We start from the raw sequence: 25,174 nt of genomic DNA, 5'->3' as shown, positions 1-25,174 counted from the left end.
ATATATATATATATATATATAGCAAGAGTATATATTGGGCCTCTGTCGCTTAATGCTCAGTTCCACCAGGTGTTTGCTAATTGCTGCTAGCTAGTCTCAAGGAGCTCAGAGAAGGAGTCACAGCAGAGGGCTGCTGTGCAGCTGAAGTCATGGGAGTTTCAAGGATTTCTAATAGAGCATAAATGAATCTAGGCAACACTCCAAGTACGTTTTTGATGAGATAATAACATTACCACATAATGTAAAGCTCAAAAAGTGAATTTTACATAAAAACACCCCTTCAAAAAACCCAAACCACATTTTGTTATGAAACCACCCAGCTTGAGGAATTTACTTTCAAAAGACATACCTATTTAGCAGAAAGTTGCCGAATATTATCATCAACTTTGAGCATTAGGCTCAAAGACAGTGATACAGCAAGCAGACTGAAAGTAGAATGGTTGCCAAATTACTCGTTGATTGATTTTCCCTGCAATGATCATGTCACTGCGAGCTGCTCAGCACCCTTATCAGGGTCATGGACCATTTCTAATTTAAATATGTCTAAAAACAGAAATAAAATAGATTTGACCAAACAAAAAGCAAACATAACTTCCCAAAATTAAAGCTTATCTGCTTGTGTCATTCAGAGACTGCTTCAAGCTCAGTTTTGTTGTGTGTGCGTGTGTGTCTATGTGTATTCTTTAGCTACATTATCCATCTTTGCATTAAAAGTTAATATTTAGAATGACGCTATAAGCTGATTAGGTACAACATGCTCTTCAGTGTAGCTAACATGTTGGAACATGGCAGCTAACAGCCTCTCTCTCTGCTAATGCTGCAAAAGAAAAGCATATAGTCTGAGCGCTAACTGGAGGCCTCTAAAGCGGGAGGAACATGTCAGAAATGTAAATGTGATTCACATTTAAATTTGAGATCTTAAGCATTGTTGTTGTCGGGGTCAATTCAGAAAACTATTTCAAAATTTATCAGGAGGGGTTTCATTGTTTTTATACGGGAATAATAAAAATCTGTGGACATTATGTAAACCCAGTTCCCTCAGTCACACCTACCCAGTGGTCACATGTCAAGTCAAGACCCTTATACTCTTTTTTATTATTATTCCTTATTTGTGCTAATTTAGGGAAGAAGAAAAAGGAAAGAAAGAAAAAACTAAACTGCTTCAGTTACACCCGGGCCAGCTGCTTTAGCACATTTGACTCTTTACTTTATGATAGCTATTAAGTTTACATTCTTTCTGTCTAAAAGGCTGTAGGCTCCCCAACTTCGTCTTGTGCTGGAATCATAAACCACTATCACACTTTTCAGATCTTTAAATAATGTCCTGAGATTGTTATTTGGTCTGTTGGTCTCACAGGCTGATAGGGAAACTTGCAGTGCTCTGTATTTAAATACCATAAGTGCTGATTCTGCTGGTGATCTGGAGGCTGGATTTAATAGCTGAACAAAAAAAATGCCAAAATGAGCCTTCTTCTGAACTAGGGTGTAGATCTGATTCATGTTTATTGATGCAGAAATATTTCAAATGTAAATTTGCAACCCTTATTAACCTTACATTTAGTGTCTGACTGCAGTGCTTTTCAAAAAGGCTCCTCTGCACAACGTGGCTTTTGTTCCTACGTGAAAACAAAGGCCGGGCAATAGCCGGAGCTGTGTGTTGCGTTTGTTGCAACAGTAGACTTTAGGAAGACTGTGTTTTTTTGTTCAGACGTTGTTTCAGGATTGATAGCATCTTGATGACTGAGCTGAACTCTACTGGGAGGCCTTGTAATAAAGCCTTCATAAGCCTATTGCTGCTACCATCTCACACATTTTGCCTCTGTATGCCAAAAACAACGTTGGAATGTTGCAGACTGATCTAATTCCCCTTTATTAACAATAAAGTAGAATTAGGTGATTCGGTTAAGCATCGTAGTTATTTATTTAAAAGACAGCTGGAGTTCTACGTAGAGCCTAGACGGCCACGCTTACCTTTTCAGTCAAATTCTTTTTCGATTTTTTTTTTTTTCTTTTAACCAAGAGTGAGTTTTCAGGATGTGACGCAGATTAAACCTTTTGGACCTGCTAAGTCATCATGTGTCTGCTGTGTGCTGTTCGCTTATTGTTCTGTTGTCAGTGGAGCTTTAGCCAGTCGTGGTCGGATACACTCCCCATCCACAGCCTCAACAATGCAGGCTTATCCGGCAGCGGCAGAGTGGGTCAGCTCTCCCTCATCTCTCCATCACTGCGTTGGCCAAATAGGGCATTATTAGGAAAGGGGACTGCTGGTTGGTCATAAAACGACCCGGGTTATTATCCCAGCAGTCAGATTAGCCTGCTATGTCCATATGTGAATGTTTCCAGGTCTTCACGTGTTGTTATGGAACAGCTTCTTGACAGCTTTAAGAAAAAAAGTATTATTTTTTTGTCTGTTTTTATTGGACCACTGTGGTGTTAGTATAACTAATTAATTTAATTTATTTAAAGTAACTAGAGCTGAAACAATTAATTGGATTAGTCAGAATGAATAGATTACAAAATATTTGTCAATTAATTTAGCAACCGATTAGTTGTCGTTAACTGGAAGTAATAGACTCGAAAAAAGGCCGTTTTCTGAAAGAACAAAGTGAGAGTGGTAATTAAGCCAAAACTGCCCCAACAGATTAGCCCTAAACTGTATTGACGTTAAGTCAAGCTACAAATGAAGCGAACATTAAAGGAATGTTATATTGTTGCATTTTATGCAAGAAAATGTTTTGTCGTTTAAAAAAGGAGCTGAATTATTTGTTTATTAGCATTTTCTTATTCATTTCTAATATTGTGTAAAAGTGGTTAAATGTAAAATCTGCAGAGTGTGGCAATTTCTTACCCTGTTAATCGTCAAATGAATCGATAGAATAATCAATACTGAAATAGTTGTTAGTTGTGGCACTAAAAGTAGCATTTATTTGGTGATTACTTGGAAATGTTGGAATTATAAACATTTTTCAGTATTGTAGTAATGCAATTGTACTTGCATGTGTTTGTTGTAAAAAAAAAAAAAAAAGAAACAGAAAAAAGGTTGTGTGGAGATCCATCCATCCATTTTCTTTACACCCTTGTCCCTTAGTGGGGTCGGGAGGGTTGCTGGTGCCTATCTCCAGCTAACGTTCCAGGCGAGAGGCAGGGTCACTCTGGACAGGTCGCCAGTCTGTCGCAGGGCAACACAGAGACACACAGGACAAACAACCATGCACGCACACACACACACACACACCTAGGGGCAATTTAGACAGACCAGTTAACCTGACATGTTTTTGGACTGAGGGAGGAAACCGGAGTACCCGGAGAAAATCCACGCATGCACAGATGCAAACTCCATGCAGAAAGACCGGGAATCAAACCCAGAACCTTCTTGCTGCAAGGCAACAGCTCTACCAACTGCGCCACTGTGTGGAGATTGCATTCCTAATTAGGATTAAGGAAAAGGGTTAGGCAGCCTTGGCTAGAATGTAAGGCATTTGCAGTGACTGTCTCTGGTGCCATCTGTGCAAAGTATGGTGAGGAGCTAATTCTGGCTCAGAGTGTGGCCTGATTCAACAAAGATTTTGTGGTCGCAGTTTCTCTTCAAACATGGGATTTTGACTCTGGCTGCAGACTAAAACCTGTTGCAGAGAGAAGAATTAGCCCCCCTCATCACCCCCTGCACCTCTTCTCTTAGATGTCCTTTAAGCTGACGCCATAGAGCTGCCCAATTCATTTGGACATGGAACATGTGCAGCATGTCAGATTGTTCGCATAACAGAGACGCTGCGCCAGAAGAAGCACGCTCACTATCTACCCTCAGTGCTTCGATGTGCTGTGACAAGCCGTCCGTACTGTCTCCCTCAAGAGGCTGACCTAGGCTTGAGCAAAGGAGCTGTCAATTAGTTCATCATAAACAATGGTCATAAACAATGGTCAGGTTTTTTTCTGTTGTGTGTGAGTGTGTACGTGTGTGTGTGCGTGTGCGTGTGTGTGYGTGTGTGTGTGTGTGTGTGAGTGAGAGAGAAAGAAGGAAGAGCCACTGATGTTTCCACCTACCTGGGAGGGATCCCAACTCAAAGGTTGCAGATCTTTCTGTTACAAACACTAAATAGTGTCTGACCACTCATCTGTTATCACTATTTTTTTAAACAAATCATAATTACATAAATGCTACTCTCAACATTTCACTTTATATAGTACAGTTACCTTTTACAGATGATTTTGCTTCTGAATCAGAACCTTATTCGAGTTGGTTGTAACGCCATACTTGGGATGCACCAATATGAACATCCAACATCGCTGTTATGACCGATATACCCTATTACTTCCCAACTTGAGTCTGGGCTGTTTGGTTTTGTTGGGCCAATACCAAAAAAAAAAAAAAAACCAGTCGTACACTTTTATAAACATTTTATTTTCATCGATATAAGGCCATCTCGCACATACAACAGTGCAAGTGAACAAAAGGTTCAGATATATTGTTAGTTATTAAATATATCAGGTATCGCTCACTTGATAAAATAGTCTAAACAGCAAAAAAAAATCCCAATCATTTGATCAGTTTTAGTTGACATTATAAAATAGAGTACATCATTATCATGATAAATCACCACTATCACATTATTACTCTGTAAATATTTGGAGCAGCTCTTTTGATGAGCTCCACTGGCTTTTTGCAGCTATATGCCAAATAATAGGGTGACTGACTGGTCAAAGCAACATCCAGCTGTTTATCTGTTTATCTATCCTTTCATTGATTTTCTATGGGCGCATTCAAAAGAAAATCTGGATTGCGTTGCTAATTATTCGTGTTCATAAAGGAAGAGCCGGGTGGGGGGTGTGGGTTTCATAGTGTTTCCGAGGAGGCTGAATTACAGCGCATTGCAAATATAACCCAGCGGCGGATCATGTTTTCCATGAAGATCTCACGCCTGGATTTCTGTCGTTACATTTAGGGCTCCGCCGTTTTTTTAATTTTTTTTTTTTTTTTAATATCTTTGCGCTTGATGCTTATTGTTTCCAAAGTTACAGTACACTGTCGCCTTTGTTCTGTTTAATTAAGCCGTGATTCGCCCCAACGGCCTGAAAACTGTGTCAGAAAACAAAGGTCCGCATTGGCATGCTGGGCCGCTGAGGGCATGCGAAGAGGCAGTTTGACACCAAATAACCGGACTATTTTTATGCAGGCCCAAGATGTTTCACATGATTTAATGAATGTCGAATGTTATTGAAGAAAATCCATGGTTTTGTGGTTGCTCATGAGTTAAAATCACTGCGACATGTTGAGGGATCAAATGAAGGATTAAGTGCTTGTTTTTTACCTTAAAGCATCAGTTTAATTTGTATGTCAAAACCCTTTATTTATTTATTTATTTAATTTTTTTGACACAAGTCCTGAATTATTAGATCTATTAGAAAAAAAATGTGATCTTTAGCTCTTGATAATGCTTAACACTTTGTGTATATATTTTTTTATTTTCGTTATTTTTTTTATATCAGCATGTTCCATTGGCAGCTAATTACTACCTTTGGATTCCACTCATTTCAAGCAAGTGAAACGTTAAAGCAATCAGTGGCGGCGGCTGCGTGTAAGGTGAAAGAGTGAAAGTTTGTCTTCCTCCTCTGTGGTCCGGTCCTGTGAGCTAGTCATACTGAGCTCGGGGTTAAAGCGAGAGCGGGCCAGATGTAGATGCTAACGCTGACACAATGTGACAGGTTCCCAGGCATTCAATGACACCATCAGCCCCACCGCAAAGCCCCCACCTCCTCCACCCTCTCGTCGGCTCGGTCCACGTCTTTGACCCTGCCGGATCGGAGGCCTCACCGGCGGTGAGGCTCGTGGGTCACGCCGGACTCATCGGGCTCACAGATAACGGCCTGCAGCAGCTGCATATTCAAACATGGAATAAATGAATACACAAAGAGCTCTTGCAGGCAGAGCAAACTGTGTTTGAGTACACCTGGATAAGATACCAGAGCATTTGAATAAACCCCTGATACCGGGATCCAGTTCAGAGACAGAATGAGTTTATCCAGTTATTGTGGGATGTTGGGGACATCACGGTCTGTTCGGGTTTACAGGCATTCTCTTTCTATTTCTGTCATTTTATATTATATTATATAAGCCTTTGAAATTGTTTTGTTTGGAAAAATATTGCTTTGTAATTTTGCTGCTAGTGTGACCATTTTCTCTGAGATCTTAAGTTTCATTATTACCTTTAATTTGATTGAATATAAAATAATAAGGCAAAATCTATTCTGAGTAAATAGAAAACATACATTAAAGTGATTTATTGAGGACATGCAAACAAGGACAGGCTACAACTTTGTAAAATATTGAGTTTTTAATCTGTGTTACTAATTAGAAAAGTAGACAGTACCATATAATTTTTTTTGTGCCAATATATTCTTTGGCTGATGAACTCTAAAATATAACAATATTATAATATTATAATACAGTTTTTCACCCCTTCACACTGCTCTATTTTCTTGGTCTTCTTTCTTTAAGTGTTCTGCAAACTTTTCTAGAGAGTCGATGTGTTCTTAAAAATATTCAGTAATAATTTAAATGAAACCTCTGCACTCAGAGTTTTAAATAGCCTCCTTTTCGTTTTCGAAATAGATGACTTTGCTGTTTTTAAGTGCAGCCTTTGGCAAGGAACTATAGGATCATTATTAACACGACTTTCGCAGATTCTGTTGAAAAGTTTTGACTGCACTATTAAATCATCTCAAACGGACAAATCAGTTTGTCTAAACAAGTTTTTTTTTGTACTTAATGATCATTTTCTGCACTTTGACCAGGTTGATGAAAGTCCTACTGATGTTAGCCCTAAAGCCAGATTAGTTAGCTTTGTAACTAATAATCTGCCAGGGACACGGCTCCTACACACAGCTGCCAATCGTTTCAGTGATCGATTTGTTAACGTTGTAATGTTTCACCTTAATGAGGTGCCAGAGAAAGTCAAATTTTGCTCCCAACAAGTATTGTTTACATTTACCAAAAGTTATCTGTTTTAAAAGTCTTGGTGTGGAAACAGAAGGAGAATCATTCTTCATTGTTTTCAGACAGGATAAGTACATGTGACTTGGTGGTTTAGTCTTCCACCCATGTGCATACTTGTCACACTTTTAACGACTGTCATGTAACTGACTTTAAATTGATCTCACTATTTGTGTTTAAAGTTTTTTCTTGGCTGATAAAAACATTCTTTTAAATTATTGTCATGGAAATATGAAGCATACTGATTGTATTTTCTAACACAAAGGCATAAATGACTAAATTATTATTAGCATAACAATCAATGACATTATTTTTGAAACTGCAATGTGATATGTTTCATGTAAAATCATCTAAGTAATGGTTTACATTTAGATTTTAATTTATGCGTCAATAGAGCAGTTCAGGTTTCTTTTTGGTTCTAGGAATGTTCCATCGAACACGTGGACAGCAGAACCAAACAGTTGAGTGAGAAAAACCAGACGAGGCTTCCACGAACACCGTGAAAACCAGGGTCTGGTCTGTGTCTGTCCAGCTAAATGTGTTAGGTTTGTTTTCACAACCAGGCAGAGGCCAGAGAAAAACACTGCAGTTCACCCGTCTAGTTTTACCACAAATGGACGAGAGGTTTTATTTACCGAAACTGTGACGATCAAATGCGGCCCTGTCTCAAAAAAAGAAAGGTCGCTGTTAGCTAGTCACTGTTTACAGATAATTCACATTTCATCTGTTAATCTGTCATTGTAATTTTTTTAAAACCCCCCAACATGTTGCCATGTTGCATCTTTATCATGTTTTGTTGTCATTCTGTCGTCAGATCAACAAGCAATCTTTATTAGCTGACCACATCTGCACAACATGGCAACAATTGGTAACACTTTATTTGAAGGGGTGTGCATAAGACTGACATGACACTGTCATAAACATGACATAACATCTGTCATGACGATAAAGAAGTCTTTATGAATATTTATGACAGTTGTCATGAAGTCCATTGAAAGTCCATTAAAAAGGCCAACTTTGCATTAAATTATCATAATTTACAAAATCATGCAAAGTTGGCACTTTTAATGGACTTTTAATGCAACTTTTCGAGCAACTTTGCATTAAAAGTGTCATTATTTACCAAATGACACTTCATGACAACTGTCATAAACATTCATAAAGACTTCTTTATGCTCATGACAGATGTTATGTCATGTTTATGACAGTGTCATGTCAGTCTTATGCACACCCCTTCAAATAAAGTGTTACCCAACAATTTAAGAACTACTACAAAATAATTGCATAATATTAAACTTTCCTTCACTTTCCAGGCTCATTATAATAACTTGTACTGCTATCAGTCGGTTTCTGACAGGAACTGGATTGCTGTTTGTGAGACAGATTACATTTTAATTTGTGAATGATGCCAGCGCAGCAGACATTTTAGGCAGAAGATAGAAACGGTGTGGGAGGACATGGCCCTGTCAGAGACCAATTCCTCATTTTCTGATAACCAGTAACTGTTTATATTTGGTTTGATCATTTTGATCACTGAATTGTTTGCTTCTCTTGCTGTTAGATATCTCTTAAAAAAATATTTCTTTACATTTTTCACCTCTGTAAAAGACTTTATGTTGCAATTGATTGTATAGAAAATGCGATATAAATAAAGTTCTTTTAACAAGAACTAGAACATGGGAGCATTCAACTCCCCCTTGGGCAAGCTATTGATTTCTTGATGGTTATGGAGGATTGTAAGATTTCATTGGTTTTCAAAAACTCCTTTCCTCAGATCCAGGTTAGAGATGTTCAATAATCCATGGATGTGAAAAGTGTTTGATAGTTTTGAATATGAAACAGCAGCATCAGACTTTTCTGCCCTATTTTGACCATTTATCATTGATTACTGGAATCTTTTTATAGCAGGTTGTTTCTCCTTTGTTTCTCTCTTTTTCCACATCACCAGCTTTCAGCCAATAGAAAACATATGCAACACTGATCTGATCTTGCATATGATCTCCCCACATCAGTCATTTACGTCACTGCACCTAAATGTTGGCTGTTTTGGTCGTTTATATGATTGTGAGAACTCCATGAGACGGAAGAATGGGAAGAGGGAATGCTGCTTCCTGACTTCACTGGAAGCATGTCAACCTATGCCAGTCATGCCACGACACACCTTGAATTGAGCGGCCCACTCCACCCATGTTCAGTATGTAATACATTTATATGAAGGTTTAATATAGCTGCATATTTAGAATTCACTTGAGGTTTCCTGACTCTTGGAGCGATGCGCTGCTCTGGACTCAGCTCCAGTGAGGTGGCATTTGCTTAGCAGCTGAAGGAACATCTGACACTTTTGTTTCTTACTAGTAGCCATATGCTGTTTTTAACCTCTCCGCCTGTACACGCATTCTTTTTCATCGCTTTATCTGCATTTTGTATTAGACTGTGCCAGATAGATCAGTGGCTGATCTAAACCTACAGAAACATGTTTGTTTGTGCCCATTATTGAGTATTCTTTACTCAAGCTCCAAATAATAATAATAATACTTTGAAGCATTTTACATCAAAGGATATTTATCTGCCAGCAAACAGTGCTTATCTGAAGAGGAGCCAGAGATTGTTGTTGTCACCGATTCAATATTAATGTCTATATCAGTCCCAATATTGTCTGTTATTTTTGTCAGTTTCAGTTTCTTTATCATATTTATTTTTTTACAGTTTCACTGAACAAATTCAAGTTGTGTTGTTTTTACATGACTGACCAAGCTTATGAAACTATTGGTGTTATTTAACTTGTGCAGAGTTATCAAATAAATTTGTAATTTGGTGCTTTTATGTCTGTGTGTAAAATAAGAAACATTTTAAGTTAATTCAGCATTGTTTTTCTGAACGGTGTTGGTGTCATCTGATACTAAACCTAAGATATCTGTATCGGTATCGTAAGTAAAACAAAATTTTTTAAAAAGTATCGTGCATCTATGGTTAAAATTATTTTGATCAGGCATAATTTCTTATAGTGCAATGGAGCCCCATTACAATTGGCACACTAAGAGTTAAAAACTACCTTTTCAGATGCAGCTACAAAAATTGTCACCTTTCCATGATTTAAATTGGATTTAATGAGATGTCAGTGACACACCACTGCCCCTTGCCTACCTGTTGCTGTGCACTATCAGTTTGGAAATAGTTCTGGTCTGTAAAAACTCAGACGGTAAAGCTTTGGAAACACAGACGCACCATTCATCAATCTTATTCAGATAACGCTGTTTGAAACTAGAGCTGGCAGGTCACAAGCAGCATGTGTGCAAAGCAGCTGACTGCAGAAAACCTCTCTAATTATCCAGCTAGTTATCCAATATTCTGGAAACTATTACCAGAGTTACAGAGCGTTTCAATTAATAAAATAAAATAAATGTTACAGATTGCATTATAACAGTTGTAATCTATATATCTTGTTATTTTTACTACAGTTTTTCCTGTAGTAAAAACATCCACATCAACTGCTATACGTTGATGTGGATGATTGCTTAAATGGCATACTTTGCTGAAACCGAAGTATTTTTACTTCAAACTATATTTAAGAGGTTTGTAGAGAGGCAGAGGCAGGTGGATGTGTGGGAAAGATGTGCTGGGGACGGAGGAGAGCTGCTGGATGAGCGCAGCAGTGACGAAACAACCCGGGGTCATTCCTCATGCCAGCTCAGCTCCGAAGCCTTCATCCTGTCTTCATCACCTCCCAAGCTGACTGCTTTCTTATGAACGAACCGTTCTGGGGCCCGTTTAGTCACGTCCTCCCACAGCCACGGAATCAGGTGGAAAACGTGTGTTTCACTGGTGGTCACCCTCATTATGGTGGAAATTCTGTTACTATAGAAATCTCCCTGTGTTTCTATGGGAACCGGAGCACGCGTCATGATCATGTTGCAGGAAGACGTGCATCGTCACCAGCATATTTCTGATTCTGTTTCAGTTTGCGGAACGTGTTTTTTCCTCTCTTCTATTACTGGATGTTAAACATTTATGCCCGTTGGTAGTCATACATTGAGGGAATAAAACTTGTGGTGGTTTGTGTGAGAGCATAAACATTTACACCTTGTAAAAGCAGTTCTAAGTGAAGAACATTCCCATCAGAGACTCTTAGGGATGATCATGGAAAACTCCACAGTAAGCCTAGAGTAGAAACTATGTGACACAAATCTTTGTTCAAATAAGATATTTAATAATAATAATTTTAAAAGAATGTTTTAAGCTGCTTCTAGTGGTTAGAATTAAAATAAATCACAAAGCATCACCATTCTATCATTAAGAGATCCACAACAAATAGTTCATGCTGAATGATGTTTTATCTTAAGTTTTGGAATAATAATTTTTCTTAAACAAGGCTGACTTATTGACTGTTGTGGCTGACCAAAGTCATAAAATTTTTTAAAGCTATAGTTCAGGTTCTGTCAATTTCTCTTTTGTGGACAGATGCCATTCTGCACTGAGCTTATAGAAAAATTGAGAAATCCTCAAGCTAGGCGCTGGTTTTAGTTAATATCAACAACTCAAACTGTAAATATACAGTACCTATCAATGGAAGAGACCATTGTTAAGCCTGTTGCTGTTTTCTCAGTCAGACTATGCAGTTTTACTCTGCCAGAGGCTTCTGACTGTAACAATCTGCTGACCGGGCAGATCATCTGATTTTAGATCTGCCAAGATCATTTCCAAACCTCTATGTGACCTGGAAGAGCTCAGCAACTTAGCTTTATGTTTTGTTTTGTTTTGTTTTTTAACCCACATAAGCAGTTTCTGTTTGAGATTTAAATTTCTAAAAGCAGCTAAAATGGAGGATTTCTTGTTAGAATTTGTTCAAACTCGCCCTAATGGCATCTCTCTACTTCAGATAAAAACTGAAATTCATACGTCATAGAAGAAAATTACACATTTAAGTAATAAACAATGAATAATGAAGTTTTAGAGAAAATTAATTAAAAGAAGACACTTTTTATGCTTCTAAGCCTACAATTCATGTCTCATTTATCAATGAAGCTCATATGCCTGTTTTCAAAACACACTAGTACTTTGTGTAGAAACTACTACACAAAGTACTAGTGTAGTAGTTTGTAAAATGACAAATTTTGGCTAAAACGTTTGTCATTTTAGTCAAATTCTGCACATTTGCAGCAAAGTGTTTCTTACCTATAATGCAAAATTCATTTGTTGCACTTTTTTCTTTTTTACATCCATTTGGGTTTTTATTGCCCAGAGACCTATCCTAACTTGTTTAGAAGGAAACATAATAACATCCCTTTAATAGTTGAACTAAAATATTTAGCAGAACATTTTTACGTCATTGCGGGTCATTTTTATCACTACATCTATTTAATAATACTATGCATTTGCACATGCACAAAACCTTAATTACTTAATTGGCTATAATAACTTTACCTTTATGAAGATTAAAAATAGACATAAGATGCCATAGAGGAGAAACACCAAAGAGTCCGGCTGTGCAACTGGAGAATAAAAGCCACTGATCCCAGTGGAGTCTTCCTCAGCCGTCCCAGTCTTCCTCTCTCTCCCCCACAGTGAACGGCTTTGACTCGTCACCAGCCAAGCTACTTAGTTTTCCGGTGTTGAAACAGTGAAACAAGGTGCTGAATATGAATCAGGGGTATGTAGGCCATGTTGTTCAGGTAGCAGTGGAGCATGTACCGGCTGTTCGCCTGTTCTGGCTCCAAATGTACATGCATGTTCTTACCAGTGTTACAGGAAAGAGTTGCAACACCTTCAGCAGGGTGACAACACCCTGCTGAAGTACAGCCAAAGGTATATGGTATATTATCTGTTGGACTTGACCTTGGAAACGTCCCGGTTGATGTGACAGACCAGTCAGAGAACAGGGCTTTATTTTATTGTGATGACAGTCTTTGCTGTTGAGTAAAGGATGACTGTATGTTGCACCATTGTGGAACCATCTACATTGATCAGGTTTAAATAAATAAAATAACAGATGAAATAAGAACCGTCAAAAATTATTAACAGAACAGTTTTGATGCCAGCTTTTGATCGCAGCGTAAAACTGGCCGCAGCCACTTTGATGTCTTGAGTTTCCAAAGAGGCGTGGGAATGTTCTCCACAGGCATGAAGTTTGGATGTTCCACGGGGAATATCACTGGTTGTTTAATTGAACCTTTCTATTTATGATGCCGGCGTCGTCTCGCAGCAGCAGCAGCAGCAGCAGCAACGTAGGAGACAAGTGCAGCATCCCAGGAGACGCTACCAAACAAGGAGGAGCTCATTACAGCGCGCCGGCACGGAGAACTCCTCCGCTCCGCCGGGCCTGCTGTATTATTCAGTGATGTAAAACTGAGAGAGTGGGTTATGAGGGCATTACACTAAGATTACAGAGAATAGCCTGAGCCCATCATAGAGTGGGCAAGGAAGATTAGAGAAAAAAAAAAAAACAACTTTGCAGATTTGCAGATTAACACAACTCACATCTGTAGTGAACCAAGAAAGGAAGACTGCTATGTAGGTCAGTGAGCACCTGCATGATTTAAATGCTATTGATCTGCACCGCTGTCTTGCATCGCGATCACAGTGACTGTGAACTCATCCCCGGCTCCATTAGGAGGTTGTTTAAGAACGGCAAGAATGCCAGCAGGAACTGAACTGGGCCCAGTTGGAGAAAGGTGCTTGGAAAGAGAGCGGGAAACGCCCCTCCATGTCCCATCATCAGCACTTCCTGATATTTTACTGGATTTGTTTTTGCTGAATTGAAAAACACTTGGAGGTAAATGCTGAAGGTATTTTTGCTGGATGGTTACTTTAGCAATATATATATATTTTACATCCATCAATCTGATCTTCAAACATCTATTTATGCCTTTTTTTATGTGTTTTATGAGTAGGAGGTTTAACGTCAGAGCAGAGAGTTTGGATTGACAGACACTAGAAATCCAGCTAACATATTCTGAAAAATGTTTATACAACAAAATTTTTTAGGGTATTTTACTTATAATCAGATAGATTACTTTGAAATACAGAGCAGAGGACAACGAGGCAGAACTGAATCATGAATTGGTAAATTTACAATTGACTGATGAACTACTACATTTTGGTAAATCAAATCTGTATACAATGTGTATGCAAGTTCTAGGGTAGCGTGTTACTTACTTGTGAAGATGTTCCTTCTGTGCCTTTAAATAATAACACAAGGATATATTTTTTCTAATCAAGGGAAAGAAGTATGCCAGAAGCCAGTCCTTTTGAGTGGGGGCTTAATGTGATTTCCTGGACAGCTGTTTTCAAGGCACAGCTCTCTAGCTTTTTTTATCTCCATGTCAAGCTCACTTAGGCACCTAATCTGCTTTAATACTGGCTGAATAAAGGAGGAGTGTGTGTGTGGACTGGGAGGAAACTCCAGTACTTGTGTCAGAGCAGAGGGAAAACTATTGATGGCTTTGTGTGTGAGAACATAGGTGGACAATATTTCTATCTAGAAATACAGCTGGCAGATTCAGAAAGACACTTTGCCCCAGATAGACTACAGTGTGGTGATGACAACAAAAGACTTTTACATGCCAAACATTTGTAGGTAAAGCAGAACTGATTATGGGAGATAAATCTGAACAATAAATCAGTCAGTGGCACAAGTTCACGGTAAACAAAAATGTTAATATTACAATTAGAATATTATTACATGTTAAATTTAGTTAGATGTTTGTTTTGATAATTATGTGACAATACAAAGATGCTAAATTTAGTAGCAGTTTTCAAATAGACATACTTATCAGACAGACAGACAGATCGCGATAGCTGTAGATTTAACTATTACATACACTTGGAGCCTGAGGTTGTACTTATCACAGCAACAAACATTAATTTCTTTGTCCAATAGTTCAATCTCAGTTTTTTTATTAATATTATTTGTTTGAAAAACATATCACACTATAAGGGTTTCATATCAGTCAAAATTGATAATTATTGATTTGTTTTTTTGTTTTAAATATCCAAAATACTGCCCTTTCCTCTTTTAAACACAAATTCCCCCCAGGTGTTGTACTCATTTTCTGCTTTTACTCCACGCTGCTGTTTTTGTTGTTGTTGTTTTTTTAAGCAGTTAAGAGGCACAGCGGCGAAACCTTAAACTGCTGCCGTGCATTTGCTTTTTTCCCTTAGTGAGCACCTATTTACGCTGGTGTTGTGTTGTGGCTGTGAGCACCAGCTAAGTCTAAGCTTCTATCTTGTTATGATCTTGGGTTAGAGCCTGGGCTAATCAGCTTAGGCTGTCTGCTTTAACAGGTGACCGTAGACTCTGCTGTGTGTTCAGATGCCAGTTGGCTGAGGTCACTTTATCCCTGTTTGAGTGCTTTCCTTTGAATCAGAGGGCTTAAACCTCCCACCGCTAATTAGAGGCTGACTGCACCATTTCTACTGGAGGACATTCACCGGTGGCGTCGCACACTCGTGGCCCGTCCTGTTCAGTTTCACCTCCCCGACCTGAAAGGACCACAGCTGAAAAACATATCACAATATTGTTGTTTCGTGTCAGTTAATTGTTGATTATTTTTGTGTTATCAGTGTCTAAAATACTGCCAAACTGATGACTTGACTTTTTCTGTTTTATCCACATTTTTTTCCTTTCGTTTCCATTTTTTATGTCTTGTGCGGTTCTGGATCGGCGTTCAGAGAAATTATTGAATATTCTATCAGACATGTTATATATTAACATCGTCACCTTCCTAATATAGTTCTGGCTAAGTAATCTTTTGCCAAATGTCTTCTCTATTTTTTTTTTTGTCCAAGTCATCTTTTTAGGTCATTATTTTAGGAAGGTGACAATATTGATCATGTCTATCTCTCTATATGTTACTGATTGGTCCTTCATCCATTCCTACGCCTCGTAGTTCCGGTGGTTCAGGTCCAGCGTCGCCGTGTCTTTTTGGGGCCTGAACTCTTCCAATGCTTGCCACATATCCTCGTCATGAAAGCAGCATCTTGCTGATATGAATGTTCAGCAGAAAATAGCCTGACGGAAATAGATTTTCAGTGACCCTGCATCCAAAAGCCAGGCCATCATTTTAGATCGCAGCCGATCTAAGTGTTGATGAGCGCGTTCTTCGCTTAACAGTCATGCGGAAGTGATTTCCACGAATTTGTTTGCGGACCATGGGCTGTCAGGATGATTCAGCGGAGGCCCCTCCCATGCCCCCCACTCCCTCCGTCCTTCACATCTTTCTGGGGTGTTTTTGCACTGTTAGTCCCACATGGACATCAGCATCAGGCCCAGAGATAGACAGTGAGGAGGGGCGGGGGAAGAGAGGCTCGGCAGGCAGTTAAACTACTGCCATGGTGAGCTCGCCCTGAAAAGGCCACATGCCTCCCTGCACAATTATCCACTGTGCATAGAAGCAACACCCCAACCTTCCCCCCTCCCCACCCTCAACTTCGACACACACCCACGCTGACATGCACACACTCAACTGGAAGACGGACAGTAACAAAGCGAGGAGAAATACTTCTGCCTGTCCAGATTGTCCCACAGATTTAGACTTTATGCTCCCTTTGATTATGTTTGTGAAATTGAATGCAAGCATGAAATCCTTCCCCGGGGAGGGTGTTAGAACAAGGTCAACATCAGCGGAACCAGCTTGGGTTGGACACGTAGCACGAGATCATCAGTTTATCATGAAAATCCAGAGTCTTATGTTGCCTCCCTGCTTGTTGTGTTGCAGGTTACTTCAGTGCGTTGGCAGTGGTGCTAAAAACAAGTGAGGAATCCCCCTCCACAGACGAATTTAACAGTAAGTGCTTATGACCGAACGCACCACCCGAAACGGCCCCAGAATGAACTCGTCACCTGCTGTTTCTCTTCCTTTGCAGGGGTCGAGTTGTCATGTTTGATTGAGTCCATATCCACAACAAACCCACGGATCGAATGGAAAAAGATCACCAACAACAAGCCGAGTTACGTTTACTTCGACAGGAAGATCTCAGGTAAGGCTCAAAGTCAGCTGCTGCTGTTTCTCTGCTGCTTGTTGTTCAACTCTTTTCATCTCTCCCGTCAGGTGACTTGGAGAACAGAGCCTTGATCAGAGAGCCGGCAACATTGGTGATAACCAACGCCACAAGGTCAGACACAGCCAAATACCGCTGTGAGGTCACCGCCGCTGACGATGCCAAGTCATTTGACGAGATTGTGATCGACCTCATAGTGAGAGGTACTCCGGCTTCCTTTCATCCCCAATTGAACTCTGTGTGCTTCTGTTGGAAAACAGAAAAAAACCCTACAGGAAACGAAGACTAGGAGCCGCTACCTCGCCCTTAAAAGGCAGACTTCACACTGCGGATGCTGTAAAGTGAAACCCTGTTGTAGGTCGCACCGACCCGGGTGGCATACTCTCTAGGATGCGTTCAGAACTGCCCAGCTGCAAAGGCGTGTTCTGGGCTATAAGAGGAAGGCTCTGAAACTGCATCTGTTCTGAACTGCAGTGCTAAAGAAAGCATGCGCCCCGTGTTTCGGTGATGTTTTCTGGCTGGTTTTCGCCAGGTCCTGTCAGTAGTGCCACTTCAGTGACCCATGAGTTTTCGGCCTTTCTAAAAGCTTCGGGCTGATTTGTAGGCATCAGTTTGTTTCTCCTCGGTGGTGCTTTTGGACTGTAAAAGCTCGAGATGTACTGTCCTGATTTGTGTCATATGTTCTGTGCCACCACAGTGAAGCCGGTGGTGCCAAAATGCAGCGTTCCAAAGTCTGTGCCTTTCGGGAAGTTAGCCGAGCTCAGCTGCGTGGAGGAGGAGGGCTTCCCCAAGTCTCAGTACCAGTGGTTCAAGAACAGCGAGGAGATTCCAGAGGACCCCAAGTCCAGTCCCAAATTCCTTAACTCCTCATACACGCTCAACACAGGAACAGGAACTCTGGTCAGTATGCGGGTGCACGTGTCTGGGCAAGGACACACAAGCGGGGTGTGGGCGGGGCATTGAGGGGACAGTGGCCTAATGCCCAGGGGAAGGGGCAGATATTTTAGGGAGGCAGTCGAGGGGCTCGAGCTGCGACAGGAATCTGCTCTCCTCGTTTGCACATTCCTCAATTCTAGGTTAGTTTCCAGCACAGCTCAGACTGTTGCGCTCTCAGACGTGACCCAGCACCAGCCGACTGCTCTTTGTCTCAGAACCAGGCAGAGCGGTCAAGACAAAAGACATTTCAAAATGGTTCCTTCAGCTCTGTCTCACTTTCTCTTCTAGCCTGTTCGAAAAGGAGCGCTCAGTTCCAGTCTTCACAGAAAAAGTGAAGACTGGAACTGGAACAGTTCCATTGCAAATGGAGTATTTGTCAATATTCTGTTCAAAAACATAACTTTGTGATTGAGCTGTTTTCATAAAATAAGAAATTAAATTAAAATCACATTTGAATAACCTTGTTCACGCAATAAGTCATTACAAATCATGGCAACAATGGTTGCATCATTTCATGAAATATGTTCATAATTCAGCCATGGCACTAGCGCTCATCATCTATCAGCCATCAGAGGAGACATCGCCATCTCATTCAGGGGTCGCTGCGACAAACCCCTCATACCTATGTGCCATTTTGGGGATTAGGTAGTTTGTGATTTTACAGAACTGCTAAAGATTCAACATGCTTGAACAACACAGAACCTTTTATGAACTGTGCAGCTGTGAGAGCTCTGGTGGCGCCGGCTGCTCGTAGTCCAAAAAAAAACATCCATCCTCAAACTACTTCCTGTTGTCTTCTTCATTGTTTTCACCAGTAGTCGCATCCGGCTGTTGATCACGTTGTGTGAAGCGATTTCCATTGCAGTTTTGCGAAATAAACCCATTTTGATACTGCTAAAAAAAAAAGATCAAAATTAGCATGTTTCCATTAAGCAAATTCATTTTTGTAATTTCAATTTGCTCAATTTTATGGTTAATGGAAATGCAGCTGGTAATTTCATATTGCATCGTTATTTCTACATAATGAAACATGGAGAGTTTACTTTTGGACTGTTTACACACAGAGTTGGGTAATAGTAGTTACATTTATTCAGTTAGTTGAGTAATTTTTTCTGAAAGGTTACTTTTAGGAGTGTTTTCACTATGTTGACCTTTTTACTTTTACTGGAATAATTATTCTATGAAGTATCGCTGCTCTAACTTAAGTAAAATTTCTGGATAACGTGCCCAGCGCGAGTCAGGTTTTGTTAAAGTTGTTGAAGTTTTTATATGTTTTATATTGAAAGAACTTGATTTGGAAAAATCTTTCTTTTACATGATTTTGTTATTTTAATGAATTATATTGGTTTTGGTCTGTAAATACTAACATTTCCACAATTTTGTATACTTTGGTGTAATTTTTAAATATTGCATAACTGATGATTTGATCAGTGGCGTTTTTACCAAACACTTGTTTTACTCGTACTTGAGCAATTTCTCGGCGGGATCCTTTATACTTTCATTTAAATAAAAATATGTTGAAGTAGTTCTACTGTTACTTGTGTGCAGCTTTTTTGCTACTCTACCCAACCTCTGTTTTTAACCATACCATAATTTACCTTACATTACAGTATGTAGAAGGAAAATAACACTCCTGTGTTTCCACTATGCAACATTTATGCATTTACTGCTGTTGTTGTGAACAAAGATAAAGTGAAATGCTTTAGAAAAGAAGCAATTGTACCTCAGGACAGAGAATTACAGATATAAAAGCTGGTATGTGCTGCTTTGAAACGGGACACTTGTCTTCAGTTAGCGAAGGTAATCACGAGTCAGGACGCATAATGCAGGAGAACATGTGTTAGATCTGCTGTGGTTTTAGCCTGTCTCTATGTTGCGAAATCCCAGACGGACATGCTGTTCCGATCTGGACTGTATCGTGGTTAGACCATCTGTTGCAGGACTTTCTAATGGCTAAAGTTAGTTGTTTTATTTTGACTTTGTGTTGGAATCATTAAAACGCATTCCTATTGGTACTGTGTCACTACTAAACCTATTAGTGTGTCCAGTCTGCACACATAACAGCAGAAAAATGGGACAAAAGCTGCAGTTTGAGTTAATGTTGGTGGAATAAGTAAATTTTCTACTTTGGTTATGTGAAACAACTTTAACTAAAACAAGCAATGTCATGAGAAAATGCTTTGTGGTAGGGATGCGATTTTTCAGAAAAAAAAAAATGGTATCGGCTAAAATCCAGATGTCCCACCAGCTGTTGATGACTGGCAGCTAGATGGAGATCTGCACAATTCCTCACTATGTCTCCTTGCTGAAAGATGTCATTGACAAAAGTTTAAATGTTTGTTGAAAAACTCTTAATTTGTTGATCCTCTTTTTCTGGACACTTTGCGACTGTTTTACATGCTTGAAATGAAGCAACAGATCGTAGCAGTGAAAAGGTCGATGCAAAGAACTCAAATATTGTTGACTTCATGCTGTCGACAGTGAAATACTAATCAAATTGTCTCATGACAATAACTTGCTGAGCACTATTTATTGAGATGTATGTTCCTCTACAAATGAAAACTGACTGCGGTAAAAACTGTTTATGCTAATATATGTATTAACCTTATTGCACTAAATCCTGAAGAAATGAGCATTAGCAAAGGGTACTTTAACCAAATTGCCACTTTATCAAGAAAAGCGAGCAGATAATTTTCTTATTTAAGTTGAATTTAAATTAAATTACTCATCTAAATATAACTTTGCCCGATTGACAAGTAACATTTGGTCTATTAGTGGTTAGCATTAATATGGCGTGAAAGTCACTGCTTGTTCTTTGGTAGTGACTGTCAGTGCCAAACAAAGCCAGAGTTTTCATCCTGTAATGTGTTGAGATTTTCTTAAATAGGGAGTGACTGAAGAAAAGAAAAGTGCAGTCGCAGCAGGGGCCTGTATTATTCTGACGTGTTTCACTCTCTCTCTCCCTACGCAGAGATTCACGTCAGTCATAAAAGAAGATGCAGGCGAGTATTACTGCCGAGCGAAGAACGATGCAGGACATGCTCAGTGTGCAGCCCAGAAGATGGAAGTGTGTAAGTGTTAACTGTCTCCATCAAACTGACCGTGTTTGTCACCGTTGTAAATAGTCAGTCATGTTTATTTTTGTAGCACATTTTCAGTAACACATTTTCATCAAAACAATCATAGAGTCACCAATTGCGAAGCCAGTAACAAGCTCTACGTTTTGTCAACTTGCTTATCATCAAAATCGTCAGATATGTTCGTGGATGTTCCGTGAACAGACTGGATTTTAGACTTGATTTAGCCTAAACGCTGTTTCTCTGTGTTTGGTTCTGGTTCTAAGCTATAATCAGATGATCTGAGTAGTCTGAAAGGTTGATTAAAGGTCGTTAATGTATTTTGGTGTTAAGCTGTTCAGTGATTTATAAACTAGCAAATGTATTTGAAAGTATATTCTCTGAGCTACAGGGAGCAATTGGAAGAACTTTAGAACCGGGTTGTTGTGCTCTGTCTCCCTGGTTTAGTGGGAACGTGAGCAGCAGCGTTCTGGATCAGCTGCAGCCGTCTGACGTTTTAGGCAGGAAGATACCGTTGCGGTGATCAATCCGTCTAAAGTTAAACACGTGTCTAGATTTTCCTGGGACGTCCTGGAAATGTTCCTCAGGTGACAGAAGGCTGACTTTGTAACTGTCTTTATGTATCTCTGAAGGTTCAGGTCTGTGTTCATCACTACACCCAGATTTCTGGCCTGATCAATACTTTCCAGCTGTCATAAAAACAGAAGCTGTGTGCTGACTTTAGATAGTTCCTCTTTAGATCCAAAGATAATAATATTCAGTTTAGATGTAAATGAAAGACTAAAGGAACTGATTTAGTTAATTTAGTAGCTGGATAGCAATGCTGTAAACTTTTTGTTTATATCTGAGAGCACTACGTTATGTGCTGCTGGAACTAGCTTGTATTGTTTCACAGGTATTGTTAAACGTTTCTCAATAACAAGATTGGAACATTGATGTGCATTGTGGCCTTTGTAACACCTGACAGTGTCAGTTATAAAAATTGGTATTGACCAAAATCAGAATTGGCAGGTCAGGCTTTTTAAAGATTAGCGATTGTCCAGAAAACTGCAATTGGTGCATCCCTAGTTGTTAGGTTTATTCTAAATGTCATTTCTGACCCCCTCCCACCCCTACCCCTCCGCCCCCACCTGATTTAACCTTTGCAGATGATATTGACATTGTGGGGATCGTACTGGGAGTGCTGGTGGTGGTTATTGTGCTCCTATGTATAACGGTGGGAATTTGCTGTGCATACAAACAAGGCTACTTCTCCACTCAGAAACAGACCGGAAACAAGTAAGATGCCCAAATATGTCGAGGTGACATATACGTGCATGTCACCTCGACATCCACAAAATATATCTTTTTGTTTTAAATTAATAAACGTTTAAGCTAGCCAGACTACAACAGCTGTGCTTTGATTTGTGTTTGCCAGCTACAAAGTTCCAGCCAAGGGAGACGGAGTGGACTACGTCAGGACAGAGGACGAGGTTTGTACATCCAGCCTGCAGAAATCATGCTCAGTAAAAGATAACGTGTTGAAACTGGCCTATTAAATACATCTCAGGCTCAACAAACACTGACAGCCTCAACAGTCAAACTAACGTGAAACCAGCCTGTCAATTTTAGCTGTTTTTGAATAATAACTGCAGTCTGGAACTATGACCACATGACACAGCTTCCAAGGTGAAACCTCGAGTTTTCTCTACTATATTACATCATGACATGGCTGTGACATGACAATCAGGATGAAGGATGTTAGTTGAATATACTAGCTTGCTTCTATGTTCACACAAGCTTAAAAAATGTTAAAATGTATACTTTTTTGATCCCAAAGGGAAAATGAATTAAGTTGCCATTTTAGCTACAAAGACAAAAAAAAGAGTAAATTGTGAGAATCATTTCTCAAATTTTTGAGAAAAAAACAAAAAAGATTCTTTGCTGGTGAAAAGTTGTACATTTGTGAGACAAAAAACTGATCAAATAGTTGAATTGAATAAATGTTAAATATATTAATATTGAACATTTTGCATTTAGTAGTGGAAATTAGTAGTTTTTTCTTGCAAATTTACAACTTCAACAGAGAAAATATGAAAAATTAATCTTAAAATTTCTGGGGGGTTTTGTGTGTGTTTTTTTACAGATTTTTGACTGTACAAAATCAGAGAATTTTTTTATTATTTTGAAAATTTGCATAATTAACCTAAAAATTTTATAACTCAAAGGTTTTTGGCAGAAATTTACTACCTTATTTTCCCTTTTTGCTAAGTGCAGAATGTGTATTTGCTGCTGTAATTATTTCATCCAGTAGATGAATCATAAAGTAAAAAAAAAATCTCCAAATGCGACTACGCTAGCACTTCAAATCAGAGCCGTAACACCATATTGGTTCAGCTTCAACCCTCATGTCAGCTCAGTCCTTACACAGGTCATATACTAAGACGGCAGGAAGGTGATTCTGGTCTGGTTGAATGTATTTTGGGAAATGAACTAAAGGCTGTAAGGTCGTGACCTTTAACACTTACCATTCTAAATTAGGCCTGTGGAGCCTCAGAAGGAGTTCTCTCTCATTTTTCTAAGTAGCAAAGAGACGTCCACTCCTTTGATGACTGTCACATCGACATCTTAAAAGTTTTGCACTTATAAACCGTCTTAATGTAAAATAATGAATTTATGAATTTTGGGCCATTGCTCCGTGTAGCTTCTAGCATTGATATTCTTTAAGTGTAATCAGAAAGTGCACAATGTCCATTTGGGTATATTTTAGGAGATACATTTGTTTATGTAAGCATTCAGGTAATAATACAATCAATTATTTGAACTGTGTGCTAAACTATATTATTTTGAAGTACAATCACTTTTCTAAATGTTATTTATTAAACCCTGCAGATTATCTTTGTAATAGTTTTGCCACGATGGTCGTTAAATATCCATTGCAACTCCCCCTGTCAACCACTTCAGACTAGCCAGCAGCAATTAGCAAACACCTCATTATAGTATATACACTATAATATAGCTCATTATAGTGGGCTACTTTTGGAGCAACTCTTGTAAAAATGTTACTGAAGGGTTAAATGAGAAGCGATATTGCGATGACTTCCTGTTTTAGAAAGAGCAGGAGTTTTTAAAGAGACAGAGACCCAATTTCAAGATGTTAAATTTCAAAGTCAAATTTCTTTTAAGTCATATTTTATATATGCAGCAATTTTATAACAACTTTTTTTTCCTTTTCTTTTTCTTTTGTTTTGTTTTTTAAACAGAAATGTAAACTTAATGAAACGTATGTTTATTACCTGTTTAAAGGCTGTTAATTTCGGGCCTCGTTAGAATCCTAATATCCTAATTTATGGACCATGCCTGCACGCTCTCTCTCTCCGCAGGGGGATTTCCGACACAAGTCATCATTTGTGATCTGATGACGGAACAAGGACAGTGAGGGCTGCCGCGCTCCGAGTCGTGACACGCGGGCCCGCCCTCCACGCTGCTGGACCGCCGAGCTGCAACAGGCCGAGCTCCGGAGTTCGCAGCGGGACTGAAACCCAACCACTCAAACTTGCCAAAGGTGACAGGAGCTCGCAGGCCACAAGATGTACAAAATATTATCACCCTCATTTGAGTTTTGTTTGCTAAATTATGGTTCTTCATTTCCAGTCATTGCATGGTTTTTAACATAAGCTGAGGAGGCAGGAAGGAAGCATCTCTGATGTGCCAGGTAGAAACGGAGGAGGCAGTCTATCATGTCAACTTTCTACTGTAAACATTTAGCTTTTGTCATTTGTATAACATTTGTTTTCTACTGTTGAAACACTATTTTTGATGGAATATATTTTAAAATGCCTATAGATAAAAGTTTACTTTTTTAAATATTTGTAATATACTAACATGTGTGTAGGTTTTTTTTTTGTTTTGTTTTTTTCTTTGGTTGTGGATAAAAGTTTGTAACACTTTAACCACTTTGTGTTAAGCTGTAAGCATTCTCACCTTCTCAAAAGAAAGACTTGCTGCTTCCACATCCAGAAGTAAAACCCCGATGGCCGCTCTCACTTACAGAGTCGCTCCAGCCGGTCCAGGTTAAAGTGACAAAACTTCCACCTTCGTGTTCATAGATAGTCTTAGCGAGAGGCTTCGGTGAGCGCCAGTCGAACGCCGTGAACACCGTACCAGTCGCAGCTGCGTGTTTTCTCGTTTTAAGTGT

At 39.2% G+C, this 25,174-nt stretch overlaps 1 protein-coding gene across 3 annotated transcripts in view; it reads left to right on the top strand.

Moving 5' to 3' along the window:
• Positions 1 to 24,860, top strand: part of jam3b (junctional adhesion molecule 3b) — a 41,648-nt gene extending 16,788 nt beyond the window's left edge. Inside the window, exons 2-10 of one of the 3 annotated variants that reach the window (XR_001777305.1) lie at positions 16,702 to 16,770; positions 16,850 to 16,963; positions 17,035 to 17,187; positions 17,682 to 17,884; positions 20,892 to 20,991; positions 22,146 to 22,275; positions 22,415 to 22,469; positions 24,360 to 24,541; positions 24,631 to 24,860. Coding sequence is in view for 2 of the 3 variants with exons in the window: in XM_017308737.1 (XP_017164226.1) it covers positions 16,702 to 16,770; positions 16,850 to 16,963; positions 17,035 to 17,187; positions 17,682 to 17,884; positions 20,892 to 20,991; positions 22,146 to 22,275; positions 22,415 to 22,469; positions 24,360 to 24,395 (860 nt within the window). In the remaining variant the exon portion in view is untranslated. Of the gene's footprint in view, positions 1 to 16,701; positions 16,771 to 16,849; positions 16,964 to 17,034; positions 17,188 to 17,681; positions 17,885 to 20,891; positions 20,992 to 22,145; positions 22,276 to 22,414; positions 22,470 to 24,359 lie in introns of all 3 variants that reach the window. The other 2 variants (XM_017308737.1, XM_008428388.2) reach the window with 2 other exon arrangements.
• The last annotated feature ends 314 nt before the right edge of the window (positions 24,861 to 25,174 follow it).

This window comes from Poecilia reticulata, linkage group LG14, assembly GCF_000633615.1.
Source record: "Poecilia reticulata strain Guanapo linkage group LG14, Guppy_female_1.0+MT, whole genome shotgun sequence".
Lineage (NCBI taxonomy): Eukaryota > Metazoa > Chordata > Actinopteri > Cyprinodontiformes > Poeciliidae > Poecilia > Poecilia reticulata.
This window is presented reverse-complemented; position numbering and strand designations above follow the sequence as displayed.